This window comes from Gracilinanus agilis, chromosome 3 (assembly GCF_016433145.1).
Source record: "Gracilinanus agilis isolate LMUSP501 chromosome 3, AgileGrace, whole genome shotgun sequence".
In the NCBI taxonomy this organism is placed as follows: Eukaryota; Metazoa; Chordata; class Mammalia; order Didelphimorphia; family Didelphidae; genus Gracilinanus; species Gracilinanus agilis.
The window spans coordinates 257,456,984-257,474,592 of record NC_058132.1 but is presented as its reverse complement, the minus strand read 5'-3'; the positions used below and the strand labels follow the sequence as shown (position 1 = coordinate 257,474,592).

The 17,609-nt window shown below is 34.2% G+C and overlaps 1 protein-coding gene across 1 annotated transcript in view; it reads right to left on the bottom strand.

The window, feature by feature from the left end:
* Positions 1-2,748: 2,748 nt before the first annotated feature.
* The window catches only part of LOC123242232 (sodium channel protein type 9 subunit alpha-like), a 113,689-nt gene continuing 98,828 nt past the window's right edge, over positions 2,749-17,609 (bottom strand). Inside the window, exons 22-26 of the mRNA XM_044669817.1 lie at positions 16,003-16,060; positions 14,424-14,554; positions 11,204-11,299; positions 7,917-8,187; positions 2,749-4,259 (exon numbers count right to left, since the gene is read on the bottom strand). Coding sequence (XP_044525752.1) covers positions 3,091-4,259; positions 7,917-8,187; positions 11,204-11,299; positions 14,424-14,554; positions 16,003-16,060 — 1,725 coding nt within the window. The 3' untranslated portion in view covers positions 2,749-3,090. The remainder of the gene's footprint in view (positions 4,260-7,916; positions 8,188-11,203; positions 11,300-14,423; positions 14,555-16,002; positions 16,061-17,609) is intronic.

Below are 17,609 nucleotides of genomic sequence, written 5' to 3'. Positions count from 1 at the left end.
GTTTTATGGCTCTGTGGGCATGGTTCCAGCTTGATCTCCAGAATAATTTTATCATTTTTCAGCTCTACCAGCAGTGAATTAGTGTCCTTGTTTTTCTACATCCTCTCCAGAATTTATCATTTTCTGTTTTCCCCTATATTAGCTAATCTAATGTGTTTGAGATGGTATTTAGCGATGTTTTAATTTGCCTTTCTCTACTCAATAGTGGTTTAGAGCATTTTGAATGTGACTAAAGATATCATTTGACCATTTTCAATTATGAAATGCTTTGTATTCTTAGAGATTTGATTTAGTCCTCTATACTTTGATGAAACCTTTGTCAGAGAGACTTGCTATAAAGAACCACCCCTCCATTGATTGCTTGCCTTTTTAATCTTGGTTGCATTGTTTTTGTTTGTTCAGAAACATAAATTTAATGTAGTGAAAGCTATCTATTTTACATCTCATAATTTTCTCTGTGTTGTTTTGTTTTTCATTCTGTCTTTTTTCAGCCTTTCTCTGTGCACAATTGTTTTTGCTTATATTTACTGTCCTCCCTAATTCATATTGCTTATTGGCTCAGAGAGGGGGAAAAGAGGAAAAGAGAAGGAGGGAGGGAGGGGAAGAGAGAAGCCAGAACTAAAAATTTTAGAAATGAATGTTAAAAAAATTTTTACATGTAATAAGGTGAAATAAAATAGAAAAGTATTTTGGGAGAAAATGATTTAAATGACAATAATATCTGAATACCAATAGGACATTCAATTACATAGAAAAGCAAATGGCGATTAGTCATAAATTTAGATAGTTCATGATTAACTTTTATTTTTTAAGGTACATACATCTCATTGTATTAAATGTTTTCTAATACAAAGTTTCTATTGGCTTTAATACAAGTTTTTAATATGAGATCCATAATATCTGTTCTATTTGTTATTAAATGCAGAATATCTTAAAATGTCTTGCTGAAACTATTTTTAAATCATTTAGGCAATTAAGTGCTTACTTTAGGGGAAAATTGATAAAAGTGCTTCAGATTCAGCTGTAGTATTAGAAATATAGTTTTCATAATTAAGAGCATTTATCCAGCATTTTGTATTTTCCAGGCACTATGAAAGGAATAGGAAGACAAAATAAAGCCCCCCTCCCAAATTCCTGCTCTCAAGAAGTATACATTCTACTAGAGAAAAACTTGAAGAACAAGTAAGCAAATACAATAGATACATAAAGTAAATACTAAGTAATTTCTTTAGGGGGGTTAAGGCCCTGTTTCCAAGTTAGTTATCATACTTGTTTTATTACATAACAATGCAGCTATTGTTGTAACACTTTATTGTAGAAAAATATAATTGTATTTGTATAGCATATCCTAAAAGTATAATAATTATACTCTTGTTCTAGGAGATGTAGAGAGAAGGATGAATATATGTAAAAAATATATATGCATATATGTGCGTATGTATATGTATATATACATATTATATAATAACCTACAAACTGTTGATACTTGAAGGATTCTGAATACATTTTATTAACTTTTGTAAGTTTGCCAATAGTATCACTGACAAATATTTGTAGCTTATGTATGCTCTCCCTGGCACTACATTATGCAGATACAGATGTGATGCGATTAATATGGTGCCTAAATTATATCTATTTGTTCACATATGCACCATAGGCCTATTTCTAAATAAGCAAGCATTTCACTGAGAGCTAAAACCTCAGCCATTCTGAGAGTTGAAGGATGAGTAAGAAATACACATAGATGAGAGCAGAACTTTTGTCACATTGAACATTCTAGGTATTTTAGGGTAATAAGTGCAGTGCAATTCTTCATTGAAAATAGAAAAGAAAACATTTGCATCACTTTTTGACTCCATTGCCTACTTATTTTTTAATGAGAAAAATGTAGCATTAGTTTGGTTCCTCAAACCATGTGCAAACTTTGCAGTAGTACAGACAGTATATATGGGTTCTTTATCTGGGTTGCTTGAAATTATATATATATATATATATATATATATATATATATACATACTTCAATAGAATTGGTTTACTTGTTAACCTGTTTTATTTTATGCATTCAATGAATTCTGAGAGGAAGTTCATAGATATTACCAGACCAAAAAAGTTCCACGGCATACAGAAAAATAATGACTATTGCATAGAGAAATCTAGCAAAACGGGACAAAGACTTTGGATGTGACCTCTGCACTGCTTAGATTGATTAAAATATTAACAAATATCAGCATCTTACATATTTGGGAAATCTCACAGGATTTTAAGGCATACAATTTTTAATTCAGATATAATATAAAATACAGTTGAGTCCTCTGAATTGATAAAACTCTTCTGTATATTGACATATGATTCTCATATGAGTTTTTCCTGTGCATGAGTAAAACTCTCAAAAACTGCAAGTACTTTTATCATTGCTTTGCAGGTAAAACTATCTAAGTTTCCTGTTTTTCCAGAAGAAAATCTTTCCTCTTCCATAATTGTGTTTCTTGATCTCTATGCTGAGGTGAATGAGTGGGGAATGAGTGACAGAGACCATGGAAGGAGGACAAAAGCAGAAGTGAATATTCTACTTATATGCTTCATTATATCCAAGAAATTTAGATCCTGATTCCATTTATCCATGGTCCTTGTCTTTCCGTTTTTTTATTTTTTTTTATTTTTTAGAAAATGTTTTTCCATGGTTACATGATTCATGTTCTTGCTCTCTCTCCCCCCACCTCCCCCAGCCCCTCCATAGCTGATGCACATTTCCACTGGTTTCTTCATGTGTCATCTATCAAGACCTATTTCCATATTATTGATAATTGTTCTAGGGTGGTCATTAGGTCCTTGTCTTTCTGAACCATTTTTGGTCATTCTGTTACAGCAAAAGCAGGACAAATACTTTTCATGTATCAAATTTGCTTTGATATGGAATCATAATTAGTCAATAAAGTGTCACTATTACTGGAAGTATCTACCTTAAGCTTTTGTTGGCAAAAACAAAAAATAAAACCAACAGTTAGTTTGACACAGATTTACTAAAATAATCCTGTCTCCAAAACAGATCATTTTCTTAAGTTTTAAAAAATTGCTGATAAAATGAAATTCTTACTTTTCCTTTTCTCTGTCACCTTTTACATTGTCCTCCTTTTCTGTCTGGTTTGTTTCATGGTTGTCTCTCTCTTTTTCTATCATATTATTCAATGAAGCTATTAAAGTGGGAGAATGGCTTACATCACCTGCTTTCTCTAGAGCAGAGTTCTCATTAACTCTATCAAAGATTACGTTGTCTTTAAAAGTTGAATCCTCTCTGTCTCCATTTTTGTTACCATATGTGTCTGATTCATGCTCCTTTAAAGCATGTGCAATGACAGGAGCTGATACCTCCTCATGTTTTTGTTTTATAGTACTAACTGGTTCATAGGAAATTTGGAAAAGACATGATGACAGAAACTGCTCACGCATTGGTAAGTGAAGATGGTCAAACTCTTCACTTTCACTCTTAACACGTTTTGCAAGAGCAAAGAGGACATCAGGACAAAAAACCCGGTCACCTTTTGCCAAAGGCAGGTCCATGGCCATGAGCTGCATTGTGTTTGGCTTTGATATAAGGAGAGGAGGCTCTAAGGAAGCAGCAAAATCAGAGAGCTGACTGTAGTCTATGAAATGAGTTGTATCTGGATCAAATTTTTGCCAAACCTCATAGAAATTGTCAAAGGCTTCTTCACTCAAGGATTTAGTATCTTCTTCAGATACAGCACTGAAAATCTCAAAGATAACAACAAGGAACATGTTTACAAACAACAGAAAAGATATTATGAGATAACTCACAAAGTAGAAAACCCCAAAAGAGGGATGTCCACAATCGCCTTTTATCAAGTTTCCTGGGTGAGTTTTTTCAGGGTCACAGTCTGGTGGTCCTGTGTTAAGAATTGGTATAAGCAGACCATCCCAGCCAGCAAATGTGGTTATTTGGAAGAGGCAAAGCATGCTGTTGACAAAAGTTTCAAAGTTGAACATATCATCAATTCCAGCCTCTTTCTTAACAAAGGCAAATTTGGACATTCCAATGATAGCATAGATAATCATGACCAAAAATAACAGAAGCACAATGTTTAACAAAGCAGGAAGAGACAACATCATTGCAGAAATCAGTGTGCCAATGCCCTTGGTTCCTTTGAAGAATTTCAGGACTCGTCCACATCTGATGAAACGGATGACTTGCATCTCACCATAGGTCAGGAAATATTTCTCCGTCAAATCATTTAGTAGTACAACTTTTGGGGGAAAATATAAAAAGGAAAATATTTAAATATTTAATGAATTCACAAATTTTACATTTATTATTCTTCTCTCTATTTTTTGAAAAGCACTCTAATTCAATTTAGATATCCCAGCCTAGCTGCCTTACAGAAAAGACAGGTGTAGAAAGCAAATGAGGGATTCAAAAGAGAACATAGGAGCCTAAATATCTAAAACACCTTAAATATTTTATGATTGTAGGCTACAATGCCAAGGAGTATACCCTGACTGTCCCCTTTCTCCTTAGAGCCTCACCTATAGTAATATTATGAGCCAAGGTAATTGGAGCTCCAAAAGGAAGGTTAAGGGATGTACTATACTCTGGGTATGGAGTCCTATCTTTATCCACTGTTTAGTAAATAAGACTGATTTGTATTTTGAAGCCCAATGGACAGAGTTGTTAGAAGTTAAAACACTGAATTACTGTCCTAGGTTCAATGAAAATGCAGTGAAATGATCAATGAAAGGTTCTTAAAAGATATTGAAGCCATTTATATCATGATAGTGACTCATACACATTTACCACATGACATTATTTTGAATAGGAATGTCTTTAGCATCTATATTTACAAAATTATGTTAAACTTATGGTTTAACTTTCTCTCCAGTTATTTCCTCCAGTTAATTCTATTGCAACACAGATTGAAAGATGGAGCTATTCCATAAATAACAGATACTATAACTAAAAATTGAATAGCACCAAGATCATAAAATAATTGGCAGTGTTATTATTGGTTAGCTTTAGAATGTTAGTGATTTGACTTTCTTTTAGTCTGGACATTTAGACCTGAGATTTTTGCGAATGTGGGGAATTCTCAATGTATAAATTTCCCCCACCAATATAGATTGGTAATATGCTTTTACAGAGCTGATTGAAACATTTACAGATCAGAATTTGTCCATGACTACAGAAACAGAAGGCAATCCTGAACTCAGCTTTTCTGATTCCAAGTCTAGCCCTCTATTCTTTATCTGCTTCTATAGCAAACTGACATAGTCTTGAATATTATCACTATAAAGATCTAAGACATTTGGGAACAGAAATTTTGTAGTAGCTGCCAAAGGCCAGAGTTACTAACCCTTATGAAAAACCTACCCACTTGTAAAAATTATCAACCACTCTTTTATTGATTTTCCAGCACCCTCCAAACTTTGGATCCCTTCTAGGAGTCTGCCTCATTATCCAAATTCTCACAGAACTATTCCTAGATATACATTATACATCAGACACATCTACTGCCTTCTCATCAGTACCTCATATTTGTCGAGAGGTAAACTATGGGTGACTAATCGAAAATATTCACGCAAATGGGGCATCCATATTTTTTATATGTTTGTTCCTACATGTAGGCTGAGGTATTTATTACGGATCATACTTATTCAAAGAAACCTGAAACACTGGAGTAATCCTACTCTTAACAGGTATAGCAACCACATTCGTTGGATATGTCCTCCCATGAGGACAAATATCATTCTGAAGGGCTACAGTTACCGCAAACCTCCTATCAGCTATCCCTTACATCGGCACATTAGTTGAATGAATTTGAGGTGGCTTTTTCGTAGAAAAAGCTACACTAACCCGATTCTTCACCTTCCATTTCATCCTACCTTTTATTATCTTAGCCCTCGTTATTGTTCACCTCCTATTTCTACACAAAACAGGCTCTAATAATCCAACAGGAATCAACCCTGACTCAGATAAAATCCCATTCCTAGGGCTCATCCTCATATCCCTAATGCTATTAACACTGGCCCTATTCTCCCACCTCTTTTTGCTTATTAGGCATATACAACTGAGTGTTTTGGTAACATCTTAAACTTCACATGTCTGAAACCAAACTTTTTATCTTTCCCTAAACACTCTCTTCTTAACTTTCCTATTATTGTTGAGGGCATTACCATTCTCTGAGTCACCCAAACTCTCAATTAAGGTATCCTCCTCAAATCCCAGTTCTCATTCCTCAATTCTACCTTCTTAATATCTGTTACATATGGTCCATTATCTTCTTTGACATTACTGTCATCCTGGTCTAGGTCCTCATCTCCTCACACTCTTGGATTTGCAATAACCTGCAGGTTGCTCTATTGTCTTCAATTCTGTCCCAAATCTATTCAATTCTCCACTGAGCCACCAATTGATCTCTCTGATGAGGCTAACATATTACCTTCCATTTAATAAATTCACTATTTCTTCCAGGAAGAAATGTAAAATATTCTGTTTGGCATTCAAAACTTTTCATAAACTGGTTCCCTCCTGCCTTTTCCATCCTATTATTTCTTATTCATGTATACAGACCCTAAGACCCATTCACATTGGTCTCATTGCTGTTCCTTAAATAAGACATTCTACTTCCCAAATCTGGGCATTTCCTCTAACTGTCTTGCATGACTGGAACTCTCTCCCTTCTCCACTCCATCTCCTGCATTCTGCAAGTTCCTTCAAGTAGCATTGAAAATCCCAATTTCTACAAGAAGTCTTGTCTGATCCTCTTTAATGCTAGTTCTGTCCCTTTTTTGATTTTTTCTAATTGGTCCTGTAAAGATAATTTATGGTTACAATTCTTTGCATATTTTTCCCCTATTGGTTATAAACTTGTTCAGAGAATGGGCAGTTTTCAATAGGTTTTTTTTGCATCCCCAGAGCTTAGCAATACCTCGTACATATTAGATGCTTAATAAATACATATTGAATGAATGACTGAATGATAGAAATATCACTTTATATATCTAAAGATTACTATCATGTTTTCAGACCAGACTAATTTCTTTAAGTGTCTCCATGATCTCTTAACTCCAGACATGTTTCAACTTGTTTATATGCTTCTTAAAATGTAGCAACCAGAGGAGAAAACAGTAGTCTAGTTTCCTTTTTTCTGGACACAGCTTCTAGTTTTTGTGATTGCCATTGTACTGATGTCCCATATTAAGTTTGCACTCTATGAACCCCTAACATCCTTTCCACAGGGACTATAATTTAGCCAAATCTCTACTGTCTTCTTGGTTATGAAGTAGTTTTTAAGAGCACAAGCATTGATCTTCATAAATATTGCTATTAAAACTTACCTTATTTAACTGCTCCCATCAGTCACTTAATGAGAAATAAAAGAATCCTGCAACCACTGAGGGTGAAATTTTCCAGGTCTGTGGCCTTACCCAAGCCTCATGCCTGGAATTCACATGGCAATTTTGCTGCAGGAATTTGCCCTAAATAACAAGTCAAATGGCTCAGACCAAATAGATGAATGGTTTCAATGTTAACTATGATGCTGCTAAATGCTTTCAAGGGATACTGTGCACAAGAATGATATGCCCAAATATTTCCTCCACTGTCTCTACAAAGTCATCTCCCCTCATTCCTTATGATTGTAGGATGACCATGGCTTTTGCTGATTTCATTGCTAATTTCATTTTTGATATCTTTGTTTTTGTTCACCAGAAGGTGATTTGTTTAGAGCCATACAACTAATAAGATTCTGAGGCCATATTTGAACTCCTGCCTGACAAAAATAAAAAACAGGTCCCCTTCATACAAAGAATATATGTCAAAAGTAGGATCTAGATTAGGAAGCTTGTAATTTTCTGAACTGCTGGACTTCAGATCAGCATGGACACCTGAAATGAAACATCCTTACCTGCAATGGAGATGTGGACCACCACAAAATCAAAGATATTCCAGCCTGTAGAAAAGTAGTGATGGCGGAGGCCAATGAGCTTTAGCACACATTCTCCAGCAAACAGAACAATGAACACCAGGTCGATCAGATACAAAATTCTATTCTTATAGTCACCATCTGAATCTGTTTCCATCATCATTATCATCACATTGAGACAGATAAGTACTAGGATGGTAATCTCAAAAGCCTCTTTTGTTACAAGATCAAATATATATCCTTGGAATTTGTTCTATAAGAATGAAAAGAATATAGAATATATGTCATAAATATTTAAAAATTATTAGGCTCATAAAATCTATCTTTCTCAGTCAATAAAATTATAATACATTGTTAATACAAGAACTTTGAAAGGAAATATGTGATTATTAAAGGATTTTCATTATGAATTTTCCAAGAACAAGTAATGTTAAACTAATGCCATTTTTTTTATATATAGTTATCAGAATGATAGATCAGGGAAATGTCTAGACATAATAGATAGACATCTGATAGTTTCTTACAATACTCTTGTGAATGAAATGCACTTTAGCATCTCTAGTTACCTGTCTATTTATACATGTAGCACCTCAAAATAGGATGCCTGAACTCTGATATCCATACTATGTCGCACAAAAACTGCACTAATTTTTTTCCTATAATAGTCAAAGAACACAATAAGTCCAAAGTAAAGTCATTTAATAAAACAGAATATTAAGAAAAGCAGCAATGAAACGTTTCTTTCATTAACCTATGTACACACACGGTCCCACAAATAAACATAGCATGAATGGGAAAACCAACCAAAAAAGGGAACACACAACGAGAGCCACAAACAGGGAAAAAATGCTTTCAGGTCAACAGATGGATGAGCTCGCAAACAGGAAGAATGTGTGGCTGGGAAAATATTGTGGCAACTTGAACTTCCAAATGGCAGGACTTCTGATGTTTTCTGCTTGTATCATTATGATATTCTCACTGGGATTGCTTTCCACTGATCTTTTGTGGTACATAGTCTACTAGACATGTAGCAATTGTTTATTATTGCTTTCCTGATTCCGTGGTTTCCGGCATTGCTTCCAGATGCAGTTTCACAGGACATCAAGTTATGCAGCTACTTTCTGCTTCTCATTTCTAGCTTTAGCTATAGTTCTTAGGGATACTGTCTTTTCTTCATAGAAAGAACATTATCTGCCATACTTTCTTAGTTTAAAGCCCAAAGACTTGCTTTTTGGCTAGAAAACAGATGTAACCAATATATTCCAATATATTCTTCCATCAGATTAAGATTTCCTTGGAAAAAATATCAGTTAAGTTCCCCCTACATATTTTTACCTTACCAGAAAAGAACAATAAGTCAGTTCTTTTGGATATATTGGTTAGAATAGACTTGTTCTAGTCACCAAGCTCTTTGACACATACAGGAAGACCACTTTCTATAGCCTAATGCTTTTAGGTTGAATTCTATTTTTTGAATAATGATACCTAAGTTTTGAGTCTTTGTTTTTTTATCCTCTTTATCTGTGAGCTGGCAAAGATATGTGGCTCTAATTTCTGGTAGCCAAACTCTATGGAGTTATCATCTATGAATAGATTGCTCTTTCAATAAATTGCCAAAGTTTGGAGAGTTTAATGTCTTCTAGTTTCTCACTTGACCCTGCCTAGATTCACTTTCTTCATCCATAAAATGAGGGAATTGTATTGGGTTTTCTCTTTGATCCCATCAAACTCTAAATTACATGATGCTATTAGCTATTACGTAGAAAACAGAATGAATTTCAATGAAAACCTTGAAATAAGAAAAATGTCTTAAGAGAGCATTCTTTTTTTGCTTGGCTACAAAGGTTTTGTCAAAATCTTTAAAATGTTTACATTGAAAACATTTATACACATACATGTACCAGTGACCCTCCTAAGGGAGAACTTAGATCTGTAATTATGACCAAAAGAGATAAGACACAGAGCTGTGGTTTGCTCTGGAAAACTGAGTAGAAGATATGACTCAGAATGAACAAGGTTATATTCCTGTGCCCTTGGCTCTTGAGAGACCATATCTAGAATATTGTATTCGGGTCTGGATCCAGGATTTTACTAATGACTTTGGCAAACAAGTATTAACAAAGGAGGGTGATAAAGAAGGAAAGTAGATCTTGATCATAATATATAAGGCCTCAGTGAAGGAACTGAAGTTAGTAAAACTGGAAAGTAAGATCTTGATGGTTCTTTTGAAATATCAGAAAGGTGGCTCTAGAAGACACAACTAAATTTGGTGACTACAGTTTAAAGAATGGAGTGTTTGATTTTGAGTCAGAAGACCTCAATTTGAATTCTAACTCTGCCACTCACTGCTCATATGACTTTAGGTAAATCACATAACATCTCTCTGGTCATGAGTTACCTTATCTGTAAAGTGAGGCAGATGGACAAGACATTTTCTTACATGACTTTTTTAAATCTTCCATCTATGATCCTAGTGGAAAAAGAAGTATTCTCGAAGTGAAAAGATGAATTCTATCCCCAGTTCTGACACTTAGTGATTATAACACCCCAGAAATTCCTTACTTCTCTAGTTTTCATTTTTTTTTCATTTGTACAATTAAGTTGATTTCAATGAGCTATAAGGTCCCCTATGTCTCTAAACTTAAAGATTCAATTAGCTCAATATGTATTGAATGAATGCAGGTACTGAGATATTATTGAGTATATTATTTACCTTCACAACTAATGAACTAGCATGATAACTTATTAGGGTGTGGTGGTGATTCTGTGCTGTACAAGGCTATGGCAGGTATAGTATAAATTTCAGTCAGTTTTCCCAAGTTGAAAGTCTTTAAATATCAGCTTAATGATAGATACCATCTAAGGACTAGTCTAATTAAGTTCTGAGAGCTTTATCATAGGGCAGTTGCCCTTTTATTAATGATTTTATTATGACCACAGCAATTTAGGAAACTACTCTTAAGGGCAAGGAGGCATTTCAGCTAATTATCACAGATATGGAATATGTATAATATGTATATAATTCAAGATTATAGATGACAACATAGCCTTTGATCAAAATTTTAGACATAAGTTCTTATTACCTCTTTAGATGGTAAAAAAGAGGTTGGTTGAGGGGATTGCCAAATTCCAATATTTTTTAAATTGAAACTTTTATATTTGCTCAGAAATTGAAAAATCATCAAATTATATATAAAAGGAAAGCTTTTAATGGATATAATAGAAAGCATCTTTTGAAAATCTGGATGAATGATAGAAATTTTGCTTACCCTTGGCCGAGGTATTGGATTCTTGTACGTTGGGTTTTTCTTTGAATTGTAGGATTTCTTCTGTTCCTCTGTCATAAAGATAGATTCACCTCTAATGTAAAAAAGGGAAATTAAAACTATTTAAAATCATTTTTCTTGACACAGTTTTCTCCAAACCACTAGCAAATTTTAAAGTCATGGTAACATGTAGAATTTGACTCCTTTAAAAATGGACCAATTAATGTGATTTGTAGAATTTTAAAAAGAAACAACCCTGTTCTAGAGGGCTTTCTGAATTTGTATGCACTTAAGCCAACTCATCAAATGCATGAACAATATATTTCAGTAATGATAGAATCACTATTTGATTGTGGTTTACCTATGGGTGGCCTAAACATTTTGTTGTTATTATTCAGTCATTTAAGTTGTGTCCTAATCTTCTTTACCTCATTTGGGGTTTTCTTGGCTATAGGGGACCAGCCTCTACATGCAAAATGAGGGTTCTGAGTGGCGTTTACGGCGTCGGATTGATAAGACAGGAAAAAGAAAAATGAGAACAACCAGACTAGTGGTTAGCCATGCTGTTCCAAATTCTGTGGGCATGGAAGTTTATTATATATCTTTCTCAAAAAAAGAAGTCACAGTTGGTAAGGGGCAATAAATCACGTAAAATCCATTGAAGTCTAAAGAATACAGATGCAAAGACAAATGGTCAAATTCCAAACCCCAATTCAGCAGGGTATAATTCTGGGAGAGGAAATATCCTATGGAGATGCTCATCAATTGAAATCTGCATTCAGAATAAAGACTCAGGTTTTAATCTGAGTATGGAATCAGCGATTGTTTAAGATTTAGGCTTCTTCAATTATCAAGGGAGGAAATTATCAATTCAATAGAAGTTGGTCTGCCACTTCAAAGCTCTCCAATAAGAATTGTAAAAAAGGTGGGGATCAAAGACTGAGTCAAAAGAGGAGCCTCAGATTTTTATCTTAGATGGCCCATTCAGTCTGCATCCTGACATGCAGTGCAGAAAAATCATACACACAGTTTTACTTGCCGATGATTTTGTAATGGGATCCAGATAAAATATCTGTTACAGACTCTGTTTCTCTAAATGACTCCTAATAAACTTCTTGGAGGGATCAAGTTGATTTTGGATTAACCTACCTGCTGGTACTAGAGCCTTTTTGGGGCTCAGGTGACCAGGACCAAACACAAAGACTGCCTCAGCCTGGATTGGTCACGTAGGGAATCCAAATAACAGGCCCTAAATTTGATCCTATTTCTCCAAAGGTTTTAATACATAGAACGGCTTCCCACACTTGGCAAAGATATTGGAATAGTTTGCAATTTCCTTCTCCAAGTCATTTTGTGCATAAGGAAACTGAAGCAAGGAACAATAAGTGATTTGCTAAAAGTCAAACAGTTTTGCATGTGAATTCCATACTAATGATTTTTTGTTATTATTTTAAATGTTATGGTCTGAAAATCATTATCTTGGATAGATCAAATAGAAGCCAAATAGGAAATGCATAGTTCTTTGAGACCAGATTTGAATTTAGGTCTTCCTGACTAGAACTGGTGCTCTATCCCTCTATGTAGCTGCCCCAGATTGAGAAACACTTTATCTTCATTTTCTATTTGCTATTGGGTTTCACTAGACAGTCAACTATTAAATATGTTAGTATATATCACTATATAATTTCCTCCTTTTGTTTCATAATTCCCTTCTAAAAATAGAAAGTCCATGAGGTGTTAACTAAATGCTATCTAAAATTTATATATCTCCTAGATCCTAGCACAGTGTTCTGCATGTAATATGTACTTAAATATTTGCTGTATTGAATTAGACAGATGGCACCTTTATGAGGTGAAATATCTAGGTTAATGATTTTTTGAGTGTTAGGGCTTCTAAAAGGTTCTTATATTCTGTCCCCCTTAGTTTTCAAAGATGACAAAGCTCTTATCATCTGCCTTTTGCTATCAAGGGTCAACTAAAAGTTTTCTCAGGGACAAATAAGATCATTAAATGTGTTTCTTTTGGGTCTCACTGACTTAAAATTCTCTTCAGCTTTTACTTTGGTTGATTATCCCTCTCTCAGCCCCTCACTGCTCTTAATGTGGCTTTAGTGGATCTCTCATAGAGACTACAGAACTATTCACGTCCTACTTGGCTTCTATTTTATCTATCCAGGATAATGATTTTAGACTATGACATTTAAAATAACAATAAAAATAGTTAATATGGAATTCATATCTAATACTTGGTAGTTTTTATGAAATCACCATGTAAATGCTTTCAATGAGTACTAGTCCCTAGATCCAGTCTCAATGCATCCTCAATTGCATCAGGGGATTTTGAGATAGTTTTAAGGAAAAGAGAGTTGAATTGGTAGTGGAGATTGTTGAACAATTATAAATGTGAAAGATGCCACAGGACTTTAAGTGGGAAATTTTTTTCTTTTTGTTAAAAAGAATAAGGTTTATTCTTCAAAGTTTCCATTTCTGACTTTTTAATTGTTATATTTTGTTTCTTTAAGTCCAGTTCAAGTGCTACCTCTTCCATGGAACTCCTCTTAGTTTTCCCAGATGTCAATGATATATCCCTTCCCAGACCTTTCCAAAGAAATTTTTTTAGATATCTCTTTTGCCCAATTATACTTTTTCTTGTTTTATACCCATTTATGTACATGAAGTATCTTCCTGCATAAAATATAACTCCTCAAGGACCTGGATTGAATTCTTTATTTGGCATCTCTAATGTTAGAATGATTTCACATCTTAGGAATAAAAAGGGGTCTGGCCAGAGTTATAAGCACTTATTAATAAAATAAGAGAGTAAAAAATTATAGAGAGAAGATATAAAGATATATTTCCATTAAGGAAAGAATAATATGAATAGGATTGATTCTCCATTTGGGTGCCTAAGATATATTCTTACTGCAGTAGCAGTATGGTTATCTCATCTCTGTTGTGGAAGGGGAGAGAGAGAGAGAGAGAGAGAGAGAGAGAGAGAGAGAGCAGTGCTTTCCTGCCTAGGTTTTTTAAATCTTCCCAAGCCCACTCACTTTCATACATCATGTCCATGGGCCAAATGTTCACCCTTCTTCCTTTGCAAGGGCCACCCAGGGGACATTCACTCTGCTATCATCTCCTACCTTAATCGTTCGTTTTTCCATTGACCCCAAGGTGTGCCAGAACTTAGAATTTTAAGTCAGTGAATAATAAAGATAATACTTATCTTTTTTTGTTGTTTTAAATTATCAATGATGACACCAATGAAGAGAACAAGTGGAAAGAACACTCCAAAGATTATAAAGCCGATGAAGTAAAAAACTGTGTAGAAGCTGTACTCATATCGAGGTGATTTTCCTACCTATAAAATTAGCAAACATTAACAATATATTGAAACTGGTTAGGTGGGGTCCTTTATTTTGAATTAGAAAATGCCTATACTTATCTTGGAAATCATATTTCTGCCCCATTATCTAGGAACCACTATTTTGCTTTTAAGTATTTTTAAAGGTTCATAATCTAGAATAGAGGTTTTTAGCCTTAGGTTCACAGACCCCATGGAAGTCTGGTGCAAGCTTTTAGAAGGTAAATAAATTTGGTCAGAGAAAAAAAATCATCATTCATTTTATTAAATTCTGAATTAAGTTTATTATGTTTCTCAATTATTTTAAAATATAATTCTGAGGCATGATCCACAGACTTTGCCATACTACTCAAGAGGCCAATCAGGCAACGCACACACTTAATAGGCTTGAATATCTAAAAAAGGCATAACACAGTGTAGAAGAAGAATGGTGACCTTGGAGTCATGAAACCATAGTCTGCATCCTGACTGTGACATAGACTAATTTTGTGAGAAAGAAAGGTCATCCTAATTTTAAAAGGCTGAATTTCCTTATTTTCAACTAGGGATAACATATACTATCTACCTCAAAGAGTCATTCTGAGAAAAGTGCACTAAGGATATTAAATGTTTTATAATTATTAGTTATTAGTTTTTCTTTAGGAAGGGAAAGGAAGAAACATCAAAGGAATAGAATTTAATAATGGAAAATAAATTTAATAATTTAATATTTAATTAATACTAGTTTAAAATTAAGTAGATTTATTATTTTTTTTTGATAGGTGGAAGAGTGGTAAGGGTGGGCAATGAGGGTCAAGTGTCTTGCCCAGGGTCACACAGCTGGGAAGTGTCTGAGGTCGGATTTGAACCTAGGACCTCCCGTCTCTAGGCCTGACTCTGAATCCACTGAGCTACCCAGCTGCCCTGGATTTATTATTAAATGAAATGTAAGTAGTTATTTTAACATTGAAGATTAATTTAATATTTAATAATATGGTTAATAAATCAATAATGAGCCCATCAATAAACATTTATTAACAAATTATATGAAAAACACTATGCTAAGTCCTTAAAATATCATTTCCTTTTATTTAGACATGCAAATTCAGACAGAAGTGAGATAGTATGTTGGAATGACAAGAGAATTTAATTTGACATAAGAAGACCTTGACTTCAGCCTTGCTCCAACTGGTTCCTGGCTTTGTGACCTTGGCCAAAATACTTTTTATGAGTCTCAGTTACCTAACCTCTAAAATAGTGATATTAATTCTTACACTAACTTCCCTACCGAGTTATTTTGAAGAACATGCTTTGTTTTTACTTTGTTTGGTTTTTGTTTTTTTCTAAGTTTATTTACTTAATTGATTTAGAATATTTTTCCATGGTTATATTATTCAAAGAACATACTTTGTTAACTATAAAGTGCTACATAAATGTGACTGATTATTTTTAAGTAAGATACTTACATAAGTAGAATCAACAGCTGAATACAAGATATCCAACCATCCTTTAAATGTAGCCTGCAAATATGACATTTGTTAAATTTGTCTCTGGAACCCATTATTAAAAAGAAACTTAGTTAATGACAAATCAAGTCAACTAGGTTTTATTAAGCATAGACTGTATTCAAGACACTCTTTTAGTTGCTGAGGATAAAGAGAAAGGCAATAAAATCCCCACAAATAAATGAACAAATAAGGAGCTCATAGTATAATGGGGGTAGACAATACACAACTAAACTATAAACAAACAATATATAGACAAGATAAATTAGAGAAAATCAACATATAGAAGGCAGTAGAATTAATGGGTTCCAGGAAAAGTTTCTTGTAAAATTTGGAATTTTCACTGGAACTTGAAGGAAAACAGGGAAGCCACAAGTTAGAGATGAGGAAAGAAATTTTCCTCTTCATTGAGTGAATGACTTCAATTCATTTTTCAGTAAAATATGGGGCAATATTCAGTTCTTAGCTGACAGATTAGAGTAGGAGGTCCATGATAGGTTTGAGAAGGGATGAAAAAAGTTAAGAAAAGCTGAGTGGAATAGTGAGTCAAATAGGGAGGTATTGTTTTCTTGCAGTGACAACCAATTCAAATTATATAACATTACATAACAAATTACATAACATAAAGTCATAGTGGATATAGTCAACATGGCATTATGATATTCTCTATACTGTTCAATAGCTCACAAATAGAAACAAAAGCAGAGAAAGGTGTAAGCAATCCAATATTAGGGTTTAGAAGGATAAGATATTCAATAGAATAAAGGGAAGTATTAAAGGTGTGGGGTGAGTAATTAACAAACAAGAATCTATTGATAATTCACAAAAGTATCTAAAATCCTCCTTTTTAACTCCCTAAGCAGTTAATAGTGAGTTTATAGTTTATGGAATGATTTTAAGACTAGTGAAATACATATTAAACCTAAAATGCTTTACGCTTATGCTTTGCTGATTGCTAAGATTATAGAATTAAAATTGTGTTTATTAAAAAAATAAAAAGATCTTCCATTTCCTTTTAAAAGTAAAATCCTCAATCAAAATCCTACTTTGATGACCTTGAGAGTGACTCCAGGACATGGCTTAGTAAGGATCTATCACCCTTCATCCACGAGCTTTAGAAAATTTGGTTGTTCTTACTAAATTCTTCATGAATTACGACTAATATGGATGCTAGATTATTCTTCAATAATTAGTGTACCTCTATGTGAAAAAGTTAAAAAAAAAAATAAAATAAAATTTTAGTTAAAAAAAGAGTAAATGGGACTTCTGGGTTAAGATGGCGGCAGAGTAAGAAGCAGCTCTTAACCTCTCCTGACCGAAACACACAAAACTCCTCAAGGGGACATAAAAACAAGTCCAGACGAACGGAGGAACCCCACAACAGGGCACAGCGTGGAAGGTACGTGGAATCGAGACAGTTCCAGGCTAAAAAGGGCTCTCACTCAATCGCGAGCTGAGCAACCGCCCCACCCCCACCCCCTCCACACTCACCTATAGCTCCGAACCCAGCTAAAAAGAAATAGAGCAAGTTTGGGGCACCCATCGAGTCATCAGCAGCTCCGGG